We start from the raw sequence: 14,615 nt of genomic DNA on the forward strand, positions 1-14,615 counted from the left end.
ACAAGCATAATTTCTTGACTTTCTTGACCTATCGTTGATTTCTGGACTGGTAGATATCCTGTAAAATGAGTTGGAAGAATTGAGTAGCAAGAGTTGAGCCGCATGTAGCATTCCAACTGTTGTGCAACTGTTGTGCTTGGTAGTAGATAACGGCCATTTGTTGCACTTCGTGCATATTTGCAGCAGAGGAATACTTTGGGAGTGATAACTTTGAATAACTACATTTTTTATTAAAATTCATTATGTTATATTTCTAAACAGCTCTTGTATTGTGTCTTCTGCAAACAGTTACATTTTGCATGTGGAAATGTGCTGTTATAAGAACATAAATAGAGTCACACTTTAACATATTGACTGCCACAATAGAAGAAAAAAAAATTATCCCTGGAGCCACAATGTTTTATTACAAGAATACAATGAAAATGTTGAAAGCAATGTTTCTTGATTGTATGAAACATGTTGTTTTCAATTATTTTATGTGTGAGTCATATGCATCATATTTACTGGGTTTTTTTTCAAGTATTATTGTTTATTTCTGCACGTTGTTTTTGTTTCTTCTGGGCATTGAGTCTTTTGTTATCTGTAACGTGACTCTGCCATATACTATTGTATCGATATTGTTCAAGGAGCTGGCCAGCAATAATTCAACGCACAATTGGAAAAACTTGAAAACAGTTCATGAGTGAAAGTTTTCTTTTTTAAAAAACTTGTCAGATTTAAATGAAATTTAAAGGCAAAAATACACATAAAAGTAGTTAATATACATATATCCATCAACACTTTTTAAATTGTTTGTATCAATTGTAACAATAACAGCATCACTACATAAGTTTTTCATGAAACATCTGCAAAATTTTGTCCATTGGGTCACTCTTGACATAACATGTATGGTAGCACAAGTTACTGGTGCACCACGAGGCTCCCAAGCTAAAGAGACATGTGGTTAATTCCATATCAAATCAACCAGTGCATAAACCTTTGATGTCATGGATTTGGCTAAATTTTGGTATACATGTTTCTTATCTGAAATATAGAAAATATTTATTTTTCATTTTTCATGTTGCTGGTTTTTGATTTATTGAAAATTGACAAAATTGCCCAAAAACTGCTCACCGCTGAAACTTGAAATACAATTTGCAAGAGAATTGTTTCAACTACAGGCACCAAGCACCTTAATTAAATATTTTAAATGTAGGTACATATCGTTTAATTGAATTGAATTAGAAATTTGGATACATTTGAATCGCACATTTACATGTATATGTGCATGTTTGGTGAGAGGCGGTAGTACATAAGATTGAAATAGAAAAAACATCTGGTTGTAGCCTTGAATTTTTGGAAATTTCACCTTGAAAATCGGAAATTATACTTGAATTTTATCATGATATAGTAAAGATCTGAGGAATGTGGTAGCTCGGACGATTTCTTTAAATTACAGAATTGAAGAAAACATGAAAATCTGCACTTCCTGTAGACTGGGGAAGGAAAAGCAGGCTATCGTTCCAGAAAAAGAAAATCCTTCAGGACCAGATGATAATGCTGGTCCTAGTTGCAGTAACCAAAATTCTGAATATATGGATGTTGTTACAGGGTTCAGCTACTTAAATGCCTCTTTGATCTCTCTTGGTGAGGGAGTGTGTGATGGTGTTGGAAGAACAGTAAAGAGGCTGGCAGCCAAAGCTAGTCTCCGGAATCCTCTTTCAAACCAAACCATGACACCACTCCATCTATTTGAGTGGGGAAAGGAGAACATCCCATCAATAACTTTCTTTTATGTGACAAATGACGAATATTTGGAAGAAGACAGACTTTTACAGACAAAGTTTGGTGATGCTGTAGCTGCTGTAACAGGGACTCTAGAGGTTTCATGCATTCATACCAATAAGCACAGAAATAGTAGAGACCAAAGTATTTTCTGCATCTGAAGAAACTTTGCTACTCTGGACCCGTTCTGAAAGTCGCACGAGTTTAACGCGTTAAACGAGTTATGGCAACTGGCCGTTCCATAAGTGCATCCGTGCGTTTCGTGAGTTTCATTATGCTGTCCCAAAAGTCGCATTCCGTGCATCTCATGCAAGAACGAGATTCACCAAACGCACAGGCCAGGAAGCTGTTTTTTTCAGTGAGAATCGTCTGCTGCCTGCAGACACCGTGGGTGCATGATGGCTTCAAACTGCATTAGTCCGAGAATTTATTATAACTTTAAGAGAGAGCGAGCAACATGCACAAGATGAGTGTGCCTCAACTGTTCTTACAATGTGATTAAAATGAGTAACAGTATCTGCAGTAGAGTTTATTTCTGTCAGAAGGAAATGCCTTCCGCTGGACGCCATGCGGAAAATTTTTATAAACAAAACACTGCGCCTGTGCTTTCGTCTAGAGCGTCCAAAAAGAACTGGTTTCACCAGGTTCACGAGCCCAGTTACTTTCGTTCGATTCGTTCGTTTCATTATGACTTTCGGAACGCACCCATTGTGTTAAAGTTAATGCAGATGTTGCAAATGTACCCTTTGAAGATATCACAGGTTTTGTAGCATGTGTGTATGATGCCAAGTGGTGGGTGGGATGTGTACTTTCGGAAGATGATGTAAAACATGAAGCTGTGTCTTTCTTGCATCTTTGTGGTCCAGCACAGTCATTTAGTTATCCAAGGCGATCAGATGTTCTTAAAATCCCAAGGCACACAGTCCTTTGCAAGCTGGGCCCTGTAACAGCCACCGGTAGAACATACAAGCTGAAGCAAGAGGAGATGACACAAGCATCATACATTTTATCAAAGACTTTCTATATCACTAAGCAGTTTCTTGGAATGTATGCTTCTGTATTTATAATGTGGCTAGGTACAATGTAAACTTAAATCACTGCATGGTCTTGAAAGGAATTCACTTTTCATATGATAACAAAGAGATACCACCTTGAAATTTTGACTGAACCTTCAATAGATGTGTATCACTATGTGTCAAATTTTTAAAAATTTCGTTTTATGGAAATTGTACAATAAAATTTTGAAAACACTTCCAAAATGTGTTTTTTGCAAAAATAAAAAAAAAATAAAAAAGCAAGCATGTTGTATAAATTGTATTTAATGTTTCAGTGGTGAGCAGTTTTTGGGCAATTTTCAAAATCCAATAACTGAAAAACCAGCAACATGAAAAATAAAAAATATATATATTTTCTATATTTCAGATGATAAGAAATGTGTATACCAAAAATTAGTGAAATCCATTACATCAAATTCCAAAATTTAATATTTCTTGGTTGATTTGACATGGAATTACCCGTGTGAGTTAATTATGCTTCACAAGGTCTAGGACGTAAAACTAGCACAAGTTAAATACAACTCACGTGGCAGATAATGTGTTACCGTGCACCGGCATATGCTTCCTCAGATCACTAGGACGGTTATATCTTTTCTTACACACAGAGCATGCAAATGTTTCTCCATGACACTTCAAGTGACAGTGAAGATTGGCATGACGTGCAAACCGTTTACTACAGATGGAGCACTCATAAGGTTTGATATCGAAGTGCACACTCTTGTGTGCCTTCATATTAGACTGATGGAAGAATTTCTTTCCGCACACGTTACACAAGAAAGGTCTGTCCGTGCTGTGAACTTTCATGTGCTTCGAAAGGCTCTCCGGGCTGGTGAATTCCTTGCTGCACGTCGAGCAGTTGTGAGATCTCTCTCTAGTATGAAACTTTGAATGCATACGAAGGTCATTCATGGACGTGAACGTTCTCTTGCACTCTTCACATTGGAATGGGCGGACTTTACTATGACTTCGCATGTGGACCTTTAGATTACGATGGTACACGTACACTTTGCGGCATTCCGAACAACGGTATTTTCTATCATGAAATAGCGTCATGTGATTTTTCAGTGAACTTTGGGAAGAGAAATTCTTCAAACACTCAATGCAAGTGAATTTCTTTTCTGAACTTGAGTTCTCTTTCCCTGTCGGTGTGCTTTCTTGTCCCGCAGTGGCACTAGCACATTTCTCTACTTCATAACCAGTTGCACTGACATCACGTGAAGTTCCGTTTGTTTCTTCTTGTGCAGCATTCAGCCTATTTCCGATTTCATTCTCAAGCAACCTGAAAAAGTAATAAATCACTTTATTCAAAATTATTTGAGATGATCTGATATATCACAGTAATCATTCTGTACACAGCTATTTTACACATCAAATAATTTTATTTATTATATTAAATCATAACAGCAAGTTCTTTCTTATTACAAGTGTTGACATTTCACAAACTTTGTATTTGGGCATTGTGGTAATTCCATCGCCTTGTAATCAAAGGGTCCAGGTTCGATACCCGGTGGAGGCTCATAGTGGTTTGGATCCCACTTTTAACTGTACGTTCAGTGCATCATCAGACTACGGCGATAATGGTGGACAGCAAGGCAGACTCAAGATAGGCTTTCCCCAAAATATTATAAGTTTCCTGAATCCACTACCAAAGATTTCAGTTAAAAATAATATTGTGCTTTTGCATTGACCATATTTTCGATAATGGTGTACTTTCTAAAAAATACCACGTTAAGAAATGTAAATACACAAGATATTCTAGCAAACAGATTTAAATTAAAATTCACAACAAAACAGGAAAACAGCAGAAAAAAATTCAAAAATAATATGAAAAACTCAATATGCTGACCAAGGCAGAAATTTATTTTATTATATAACATAAACTAAACATAACGTTTCAACCTTCTCGCAAGGTCTTCTTCAGGCTCTGTACCATGTACAACATTTTTATCATTTCAAAAATGATAAATTAAATGCAACAAAGGTGACAAAAAATACTGACAAATTTTAAGAATTGGAAGACAAAAGCAATGTTTTCTGATTCTGACTGAACGGAAACTGACTATCAGGTTTAACATTGATTTCAAGGCCCACAAAAAAGAAACAGAAAAGACTTTCCAATAACTTCCAAGGCCTAGTTATTAAGGGGGAGAGGGACAATTGCCCCTAGGTCCTTCTTTCTTCGGCAGCTGCCGATCACTGCTGCCAGCTTTGCTCTTTTGGAGCCAGATCTGGCTCTTTCGTGCACTCTTTTGGCTGTGAACTATGGCACCCGCCCCCTGCCCCACTATGATGCCATCACTGGCTCCGGCTTACATAGACAACTTCTGTCATAAGTATACATTTTGAACGTGACGTGATATTGTTATATTGGCTACGTCGCCCCACCCCCTTTTACATCCCCAGCTACTTTTTCTTTAAAGCGCCTTGGCTGTCGTGAAGAGGACGTAATATTGTTATCCAGGAATACTTTATTTTCGATTTCATACGACCATCGCAGGATTATTGAGATGGGTGATGCCGCCGGATCTAGACGGTGAAAACTAAGAATAAATTGCCATCACTTTAAAGATAATTGTAATAACAGCGTCCCACACCCCCACTCATTTGACACCTAAAATTACCCCAGCATGAACTTTATCCAGTTTCGTAAATCTAGCTCCTTTGAAAGTTTTTGCTCCATTTACGGTGAAATTTAGCTCTTTTATGTGCATCAGGTTTGGCAACACTGCCAGGAGGCAAGGAGAAATACATTGCACTTATGGAAGTATTATTTTATTTGTTCTCTTGGGAATATCAGACTTCAGATGGCATAGAAAAATATATCAACGGAAAAAGGACAGACTGAAGTAGTAATTGACAGACGGAAATGTCGAAACTCCCATTTGATTAGCCGTAACTTTAAGTTGAAGTTCATTCACCATAAGGAATACATGGGTTTCTGAAAATTGTTATTCATCATATTTTTCAAACATCGTACCTAGCTTAATAATCAACTTTAAAAAACACTTTCACTTGCAACATGATGAGAAATTCATACTCTATTGAACGCCAGCTTTTTTCCTCTGTGGCACTGCCCATTTGGACGATATTGAAATAAATGCACAACTGGTGAGAAATTGTCCCTCATCCCCTTAACTATCTTAGTTTCATCTTGCCATAGTTGTAGTTACCATCACCATGACCACTAATAATAATGACGACGATGATATGCACTTATGTGGTACAAGAAGAGAACTGATTTGTAGCATCCCTCCAAAGCAAAATGTATAATTCACATACAAGGGGAGGCCAGACACTGGCTAGGTAGTTCAGTGATAGCACAGACCTTGCTTGAGCCAACATAACTTCTGAATAGGTTACAGTAACAAATTGTCTAGTTATTTTACTTCTCCCCTCTTCACTGGCACTTGAAATTTTCAATTCTGAAAACGTGCACTACGTAAAACAAGGCAAATGAACACTATTAAATTTGCTGTCAGCTGTACAGTGGGGTTCTTCAGTTACACCATCCAGTATATCATGTACTGCGGATCAATTTCCATTATAGCCTTTCCGAAGTGTTTGGAAGTAATTCTAACTAAACTAACTACTTTTAAGAGTACAGTATTGACCAAATTATTGGACTCATTGTAAAAAGAAAGCATATTTCCTTGTTTTGAAAGTGTTCTAACCAGTGGCGGCCGATGAAGGGGAGCTGCAGGACTGCAGTCCCCACAAACAAATTATATTTTGTTGCCATTAGTGCAAAAACTAAATATTTATACTTTTGCTATCTTACTGTGTCCTGTTGTGCTGTGTGGAGCTTTCAAATTCACTTGGCACAAAACGAGAGGCAAACTGGTATATTAAGTCGCTTCCAACTCAGGAACTGCCAGTACATCTCCATGTTAACTCTCCCTGCTAGGCCCTTGTCAATGCTAAAAAGAAGACTGCAGCCAATGTACAGTGGCGCTGCCAAGTGATAGAAATTGAAAGCTCTCACACTATGACGGTGGACACCGTGCATAAACATGCGATTACAGAGAGAAATAGTGGCCGTCCATGTAATACGTCCATTTCGCTTGTCAGTAAGTGCGTGATAGTTTAAGTTTTCAAATCGATTTGAAGAGTTAATTGTTTTCTGGCAGTAAGTTATATAATCTGGTGTTCTGAATGGTAAATCGTACGAGTAAAAATGAATAATTCAATGAAAGACCACCACATGGAGTTCATCTTCAAATAGTTAAGTTTCTTTTTTTATGAATAAAGCACTCCTAACAATAAGTAGCATGAGCCGCCACTGGTTCTAACTAATTTGAAGATGGTTATAACTTTTTATGGGATTAATCAGTTTGTCCGCTTCAATATAATCATGTTTCCCACAATCCTTTATTTTACTGTGTCCCAAGAATGGATGGCAGCATGATTCTTTGCATATTCACAAAAATGCCTGGAACAATACGTACATTGTTTACCATGTTATTTATGCTATTTTTTGGTTATAACAAAGGCAGTAATATTAATTCTGGTTGTTGCAAAGGTGTTCTTTATTTGTATCTTCGGAGCAACATGTTAAATCTGTCAAATTTCTCTACATAAAGTGAGTTAATTTGCGTTTCATTTTTTCAACTAATGAGTCCAAATAATATGGCCAATACTGTACACAGCTGTAACTCTAACAGTTACATTTTTGCAACAGATAACTTAGAGAGAGTTAAAAAAGTGAATGATCATTCAAGTATGACTCCTTATCCATATATTTTTTTTATTTGTTGTAATAATGCCAATATATGAAGACTTATATTTTGTACCAGAAACATAATTAAAACATATATAAGTCTATTTTATTATAATTAATGATCATTGAGTGTGTGTAATATTTTTGCAAGATGATTCCTAGGTGAAAGTAAGCCTTACCTGCTTTTTTAAAGAGTAACAGTAACTCAGTTACTATTAAAAAGTAACTTTCTGAACACTGTTTTTCATCTGGATTTGGTGTGGCCCACGTCCAGCTGCTAATACTTGGTGAAAATAGGTTTCTCAAACATGCTGAGAGAACCAAACTTAACCCTCCTACAGGGGCGCCGACCTGTCAAAATTATTGGGGAGGGGGGGGGGGGCTCTGATCACTGGAAAAAATTAATGAATGACTCACTCCCTCCCTTTTTAAAGTTTTGGCCTCAGTATTCGGACGGATGGATATGTCACAAGTTTCGTCAACCATAATAGCAAAATATTCCCGACTTTTAATATCTGCTACCATGGAGCGCAAAACGTATCTCCCTAATGTATCAATGATCTCATTCTGAATGTCATGTGAGAGCCATTTGTAACCCGAACGTCCCATCCACTCTCCCAGTCCATGCACATCTTCTTTTGAAACTCTTTTTAGTAAAAATGTTAACAATACTCATAATTATATACTTAGTATATAGTAATAAGTCATGTGTTTTGCTGTCTCTGGTCATAGCACCCCCCAAAGTTGATGGTTTAGCGGTCTCAGCCCCCCAAAGTTGATTGTCTATAACATTTCAAATGTGTATTTAAAGTTAAGTTCATGTGGCACAATTCAGAGTAAACTTTACAAGAGAAGCAAAATAATACATTAGATCCTCTTAAGCAAAATTATTTGGGGGGGCTCTGCCCCCACATGGTTAACATTGGGGAAGCTGCCCCCCAAGCCCCATGGAGTTGGCACCTATGCCCTCCTAACCAACTTCCTTGCATTATTTTCACAATTTTAATTCTAATAATGACCTCATTGTTAGGTTAGGAGGCAACAGTTTTGCGATGTGTTAGCAGCTGGTTGTGCCCCTCACTTGACTGCTTTCTTCTAAGGGAAAAGCACGAATATATTATACATCTCATGAAGAAATTATACTTACAGCTCCTTATCAATTTTCAAATCATCAATCTTCTCATCTTCAGTGATGACTTCATGCTTTACCACAGTAATATCGAATTTTTTATCTTCATAAATTTCCTCATCAACACAATCCACATCACCTGCATCCTCTGTAACGTCAACATCCACCTCACTTGTGATTTCCATTCCATTAAGAGGATTTTGGTCGTCTTTACAACTATTCTGTAATCTATTTTCTTCGGTAAAATCTTTGCCAGCGATGCTACCAGCTAGTTCTGTATCCATATCATTACAGGCAACAAATTCAGGTTCCTCAAGTTTAGATTCATTGTCCTGCAGTTTCTTAACGCTGGCATTAACAATATTGTCATCCTCAGTATGAAGTTTATCTGCTAACTCATCAGTGGAAAGTGCCTCTGTTCTTGAACAGCCATGAATTTCATGATCAGAATGCTCAACTGGGTCAAATGTTACACTATCGCTTGGATGCACCATGACAGAGAGCAATACAGGGCCTGCAAAATTAATTATTAATGCATTTGTGCTTAATTATCAACAACACAGAAATATATAATTCAAAAACTAAAATTTTGTAGCATTATATAAGATATGAACCCTTTTCGGATAAGTGATGGGTATTGCCCATTGCACAAAGTTGTTCTGGGCTATAATCGAACCACATCTCTTGTGTGCGTGTGTTGAAACCATCTCTTTCAATTTCAACTGGACTTGTGTCGAATTGGATGGCACTTTTCTTTACACTCTTGAAAATAGCATTGAATAACTTAAATGCACATTGTGTAAATTTCTTAAGAGGATTTCCGCTTTATATTTCACATTAGTGACAATTTCAATCCCAACAAGAAGTTTTATGGTTATTTTTCATTAACTATTTCTGTATTATGTATTGAAAATATATTTTCAGTAACTTTGGTAAATTTCTTATACCCGGAAAACTGATTTCTTCAAATTTACAGGAGAAATTACTTACCGAATGCAGTTTCTTTATAGTTGTGGAAGTTTGGGGAAGTATTTTCCCGCATCGTTCATTGACTTTTGCCGGTAAATCATCTATTTTTCGATATAAATGTGTGACCGATGCACGAAAGCTGTTGCATCAATTTCCTTCCAGCCGGATGTTGCCTGTGTGTGATGATGTAATCACAGTCAATGCCGGTCAGTGTTTCCAAACACGTGTGTTTGTAACTGAAGAAGGTACGTTTCCACAAATGGTTTGTGGGGCTATGGGTCAATTGTTCGTGGTGCTATGCAAGAATGGTGTGTGGGGCTACGCATTTTTTTTCTAAACCAATTTTTAACTATTCTAACCTAAACGTGACCCAAGCTAACCTAACCTTACCGGAAATGGTTCGTGGGGCTAGGTATGAATGGTTTGTGGGGCTAAGCATCAATGGTTTGTGGGGGTACGTAGCTATTTTTGGGTGAAGGGAGGTGCAAACACTGCATGCCGAGTACGGTAGTGAAACTGTCACAGCCATTTTGCATGTTACCGAAGGCAAAAAGAAACGAAGAAAACTTACTGGATATATCGCAAATATAGCTTAATTCTGTGAAATAAGTGAAATGCCACCTTCAACAATGTTTCTCAATGAAGAATACGTAAGTACGAATATTCAAATTAAATGAACTAGCAAATTTGAGCCGTTTTCCGGATATAAGAAATTTACCGTAACTTTTATCACAATGTTTATTTATTTCTTTTTACTTTCAAAAAACTGTTACAGAAAAAATTCATAAATGTGAGAAAATTTATATAAAATGTAAAATACCTGTGGAAAGAGGGCATCTTGTCGATTTCAGAAAAAAAAGGTTACAAATAAAATGCTTAGCAACATATTTTCTGAGTTTTTGAAAAACAGCAAAAAAGAAAAAAAATATTGTTTCCTGGGAAAAACGCTGTATCTTCAGGCTTGTCCGGAAAGGGTTAACAACTAATAATTTGGGTGACTTAAAAAGTTCCTTAAACGGACATAAAAATTACTCGATACGTCTGTTGGTTTAAGCTGCTACAACCAAGGGTTAAACTATTTTTTATTGCAGTTTCTTCCAACCTCAATGCTGATAACTTCTTATCTTTAGGGGCCTCCCAAGTGGTGTAGTGTTAACCTTGTAATCAAAGGTTCCCGGGTTCGATACACAGTGGAGGCACATACCCTGTTCGTATCTCACTTTAAACTGTAGGTCCACCCCTGAGTAGGCTATCTGTGGATTTAAATAAAAAAAACTTGCAAGTCTCTTTGTATTTGAACGAGCAAAATACATTTTTCAGTTCTTATAATTTTGGGCAAATACGACAGAAATGGAGGAAGTAGTTGGGAAAAACACTACAGATTTATGGGGAAAAAAATACATGGGATGTTTCCACCCTATATCTTCAGAACATGAACCCAAAAAAAAAAAGTATTTTTTCTGTTGGATGTAATCAGTGTGAAATTTAGAAACTGAAGAAGACCCTGATATAGAGTGGAAATGTCACATGTATTTTTTTTTCCATAAATAAATACTGCCTTGGTCAGTAGCATTAGTGTTTTTCTAACACTGAAAGTTATGTTTGCCCATTGGTTGTAAGGGAGCAAAAGGTAATAAAAACCTGTCAACAAAATGTTCATTAAACTGTCACAAAGAAATTATGTGTGTCGATTTGGACTATATTTAATTTTAACATACTTTCATGAGTATTTCATTCCTCAAAGATAGTTTGGTATTAATGAATTTTAAGTACTGACACATTTATTTATACATATAAAAAAAAAAGGTTTCGCATAATGGTTGCAAACAAAATTGCATAAAATCTGAGACGATTATGCAGTATATAATTTCTCCACACAAAACCCAAAAGTTAGCAATGGGTTGTGTTCCAATTTAAATACCTCCCTGGGAGGTAATTATTTGAGGAAAGGAGAGCCAGTAAATAGGTGAAGTGACTTCATTAATGGTGCAAAAGCCAACTGGCATGCCCCACAAGACTGTTAGGCAACAGAGTTCACAAAAGCAAACGCTATCAGCTCGAAGTGTAGCATATCAAGCAGTATGAAAAAGCATTTTTAGGTGCTTGCATTTTGTTTATTTGTACGTTGATATTCTTATTAGTGTCCTCCTCTGTGGCCGAGCATCCTAAGGTGCTGTGCTTCGGGCTCTGACTGCAAGTTTGAGTCTGCCTGGGTTCTCTGCCTGTGTATAGGACCGGTGGCAACCCACCATCATGAGAAAATTGAGTGAGTAGCGTAACCCGGTCATGGATATCTCCTATAGAGGCTGTGGGTTCGACGTGCTGGCCCCAAGTCAACCCATTACTGGTTGAAGATCTCCACACCTCTAGGTAGGATTGTGGGAGGGAGACTGGCAGTCGGGAGATAGGCCAAGGCCTTTACGGGCTGTAGAGACACGGGGGTTGTTCTTATTACTATCGATTGACGGATGCCAATCTAGTCAGTGCCTCTCTTACAGAATGTAAATTAATTTCATGTATACATGCACATGCTATGGAGGCGTAAGTAGCTGCATCTTTTGGACAGAAACATATTTCTGTACAAAATATTTTCATGCATTTTACATGAAGTAGTTCCTCATCAACTGATGCCTATGTAATGGAGCAAAGCTCCCACATCTGAAACATTTAACATTACGCGTAATTCTGCACTGAAGACTAGAAAATCGTGTTTTTCCCCCTGTGATACTGCACTGCAAGAAAGTGTTTATTGCCGTAAAATGTCCCAGCTTTCTTCTTCTGATTTGCATATGTGCAACATTTTTTAATCGGAAGAAATATCTTACCTGCGTAGGTTAGATAAGTTGTTTGAATTCCTATTTGTTTTTTTTCTTATTCACATATATTTAACATTTTTAAAACCCGAACATATGATTTATGACAAAATTTGCAAGAATTAAGACTTCTGCTTTTCGGAAGAGAATTTATTTCACACTGTTGCTGTTTTCTACGGCTTAAAGCCAACTTATACACATTCTACTGTAGCACTTTACTATACCGGAGACGGATTTCTTCAAATTTACAGAAGAAAGTACTTACGGAAATCATTTTCTGTAGCGTTGTTGATGTTCGGGAATGTAGTTTTGATCCATTTTAATGCGAATGCATGTGGTTTTCTACGAAAATCTATTTCCGACGCGCTATTGCTGCTGCCGCCATTTGCTTTCTGCACAAGAGCACAATGCGTAAACCCTGTAGTCAGTGTTTCAAACCACACCGCGTTATCGCTACAAGATGACGTGTCGAGGATGCGTCGTGAAGTTGTTGCCGGGTATGGAAGATGCCGTGGAATTTGTAATTCAACACGGAATCTTGAAGAAAGAAGTGGAATGCAGGACGTGGAAGGTTAAAATTAAAAGAATTCTGTGTATTTTCTTTCATCGAGAAAAAACGATATTGTCTGTATATGCTAAATTGAATGAAAGGAGTGCTAATGGAACCTAACCTCTAACAGGCCTAACCTAACCTAGTAGGCATACCTCGTCCCCGTGATGGTTCGTGGGGCTATCGTGAATTTTTGGGCTAACGTCGATGGTTTTTGGGGCTACCCGTGGATGATTTGTGGGGCTAATGTCAATGGTTTTTGGGGCTAACGTCAATGGTTTAATAATTACTCTTTATGTCAAAAATTCAACTTTTTTTGGTGAAAAAATTTCGTGAAATGTTTTTTTTTTTAATTTAAGTATTTTTCGGCGAACAAGATTGCAACACGCGCACTCCAAATCGACAAAACACTGGCACAACGCGTGATGAACGGGTAGGCTATCGCCATATTGTGTGTGGAAATAACGAACAACAGTAAGTACTCGTTAATGTACGAAATAGACATTATTTTCGTTAGAAATTCATTATTTCACCTAAAGAAATGTTCCGCAATGCAGAATAGTGCGTTAGCAATGTAAAAAATTGCGAAATAAATCATTGATAGGTGTTTCCGGTATAGTAAAGTAGTACCCATTCTACAATATCCAGACATTAATTCGCGTTCTTGAAACTTTCAAATGCTCTTCATTACTTCTTCAAGCCTTTCGAAAACGAGTATATAGAACTTGCTCAAGATAGGGAAAGATGGAAGGCCTGTGTTGCTGCAGCCATGAACCTTCGGGTTTAAGAAGGCTAGGGAGTTAGTTAGTTAGTTAGTAGTTAGCCTTTCGAAAATCATCTAGCATACGGAAGTCGGGTCACTGATATTTGACGTGCCATGATGAGAAAAAATAATAATATTTATGCATTCTAACCCACGGTACCGGACACTTGTGGATTGTAACGATCCCATAGGAAGACAATCGGAGTGTTACAAATCAGGAGAATTCGTGAATGTACATACCTTTGTAAATACACGTTTCTGCGCGTTCTGCGCTCCTGTACGGGTCCCAAAATAAATGTTTATGCAATATAAATTTTGGTTATTATTAAAGAGTGAATTGGATTTCGTAAACACAAACAATCTGATCTTCTTCTTCTTCTTCTTCATGCCCCTCACCGCTTGTATGGTAGCAGTCTTGGGCAACGGTCTGAAAACATTGAGGGCTGGAAATTCGCGCACTAGTATAAACAGTAAGGATCAAATGAGATGTTCTTGTTAAAAGTTTTAATTAGTATTACGAATTGTCCTAGACTGCAGTAGAATGATATAAAGTTTTACATACTTCATATTATAACATGTTACGGTTTTACGAGTTCATTTAGATTAATATTTACCGTACACTAATTCTTAAAATAAGTATTCACGGCATTTAAAAGCTTCAGTACTGCTAATGCATGGCAGTAGACAATTCAACTAATCCACATCATCTTTGCGATTTTGAAATGTTCAAGAGTCTCCCTTATCGCACAACTCTAGGACAACCCGAGTTCTGAAGTCTCCAGCGAAAGTTTTTATTGTTGACCGAGTCTGCTGCCACGCAAGTGTCAGCAGTAAGAATAAGCGTCAAATTTGCTC

General features: G+C 37.2%; 1 protein-coding gene across 1 annotated transcript; it reads right to left on the reverse strand.

Annotated features, from left to right (window-relative positions):
• Positions 1-264: 264 nt before the first annotated feature.
• LOC146003690 (uncharacterized) lies at positions 265-14,222 on the reverse strand. The gene is made up of 3 exons (XM_083142056.1): positions 14,001-14,222; positions 8,684-9,179; positions 265-4,098 (listed from the first exon to the last, which is right to left on the reverse strand). The coding sequence occupies exons 2-3, from the start codon at positions 9,157-9,159 to the stop codon at positions 3,342-3,344; spliced, it is 1,233 nt and encodes a 410-aa protein (XP_082998182.1). The 5' UTR covers positions 9,160-9,179; positions 14,001-14,222; the 3' UTR covers positions 265-3,341.
• Positions 14,223-14,615: the final 393 nt, after the last annotated feature.

This window comes from Lepisma saccharinum, chromosome 20, assembly GCF_977018435.1.
Source record: "Lepisma saccharinum chromosome 20, izLepSacc3.1, whole genome shotgun sequence".
In the NCBI taxonomy this organism is placed as follows: domain Eukaryota; kingdom Metazoa; phylum Arthropoda; class Insecta; order Zygentoma; family Lepismatidae; genus Lepisma; species Lepisma saccharinum.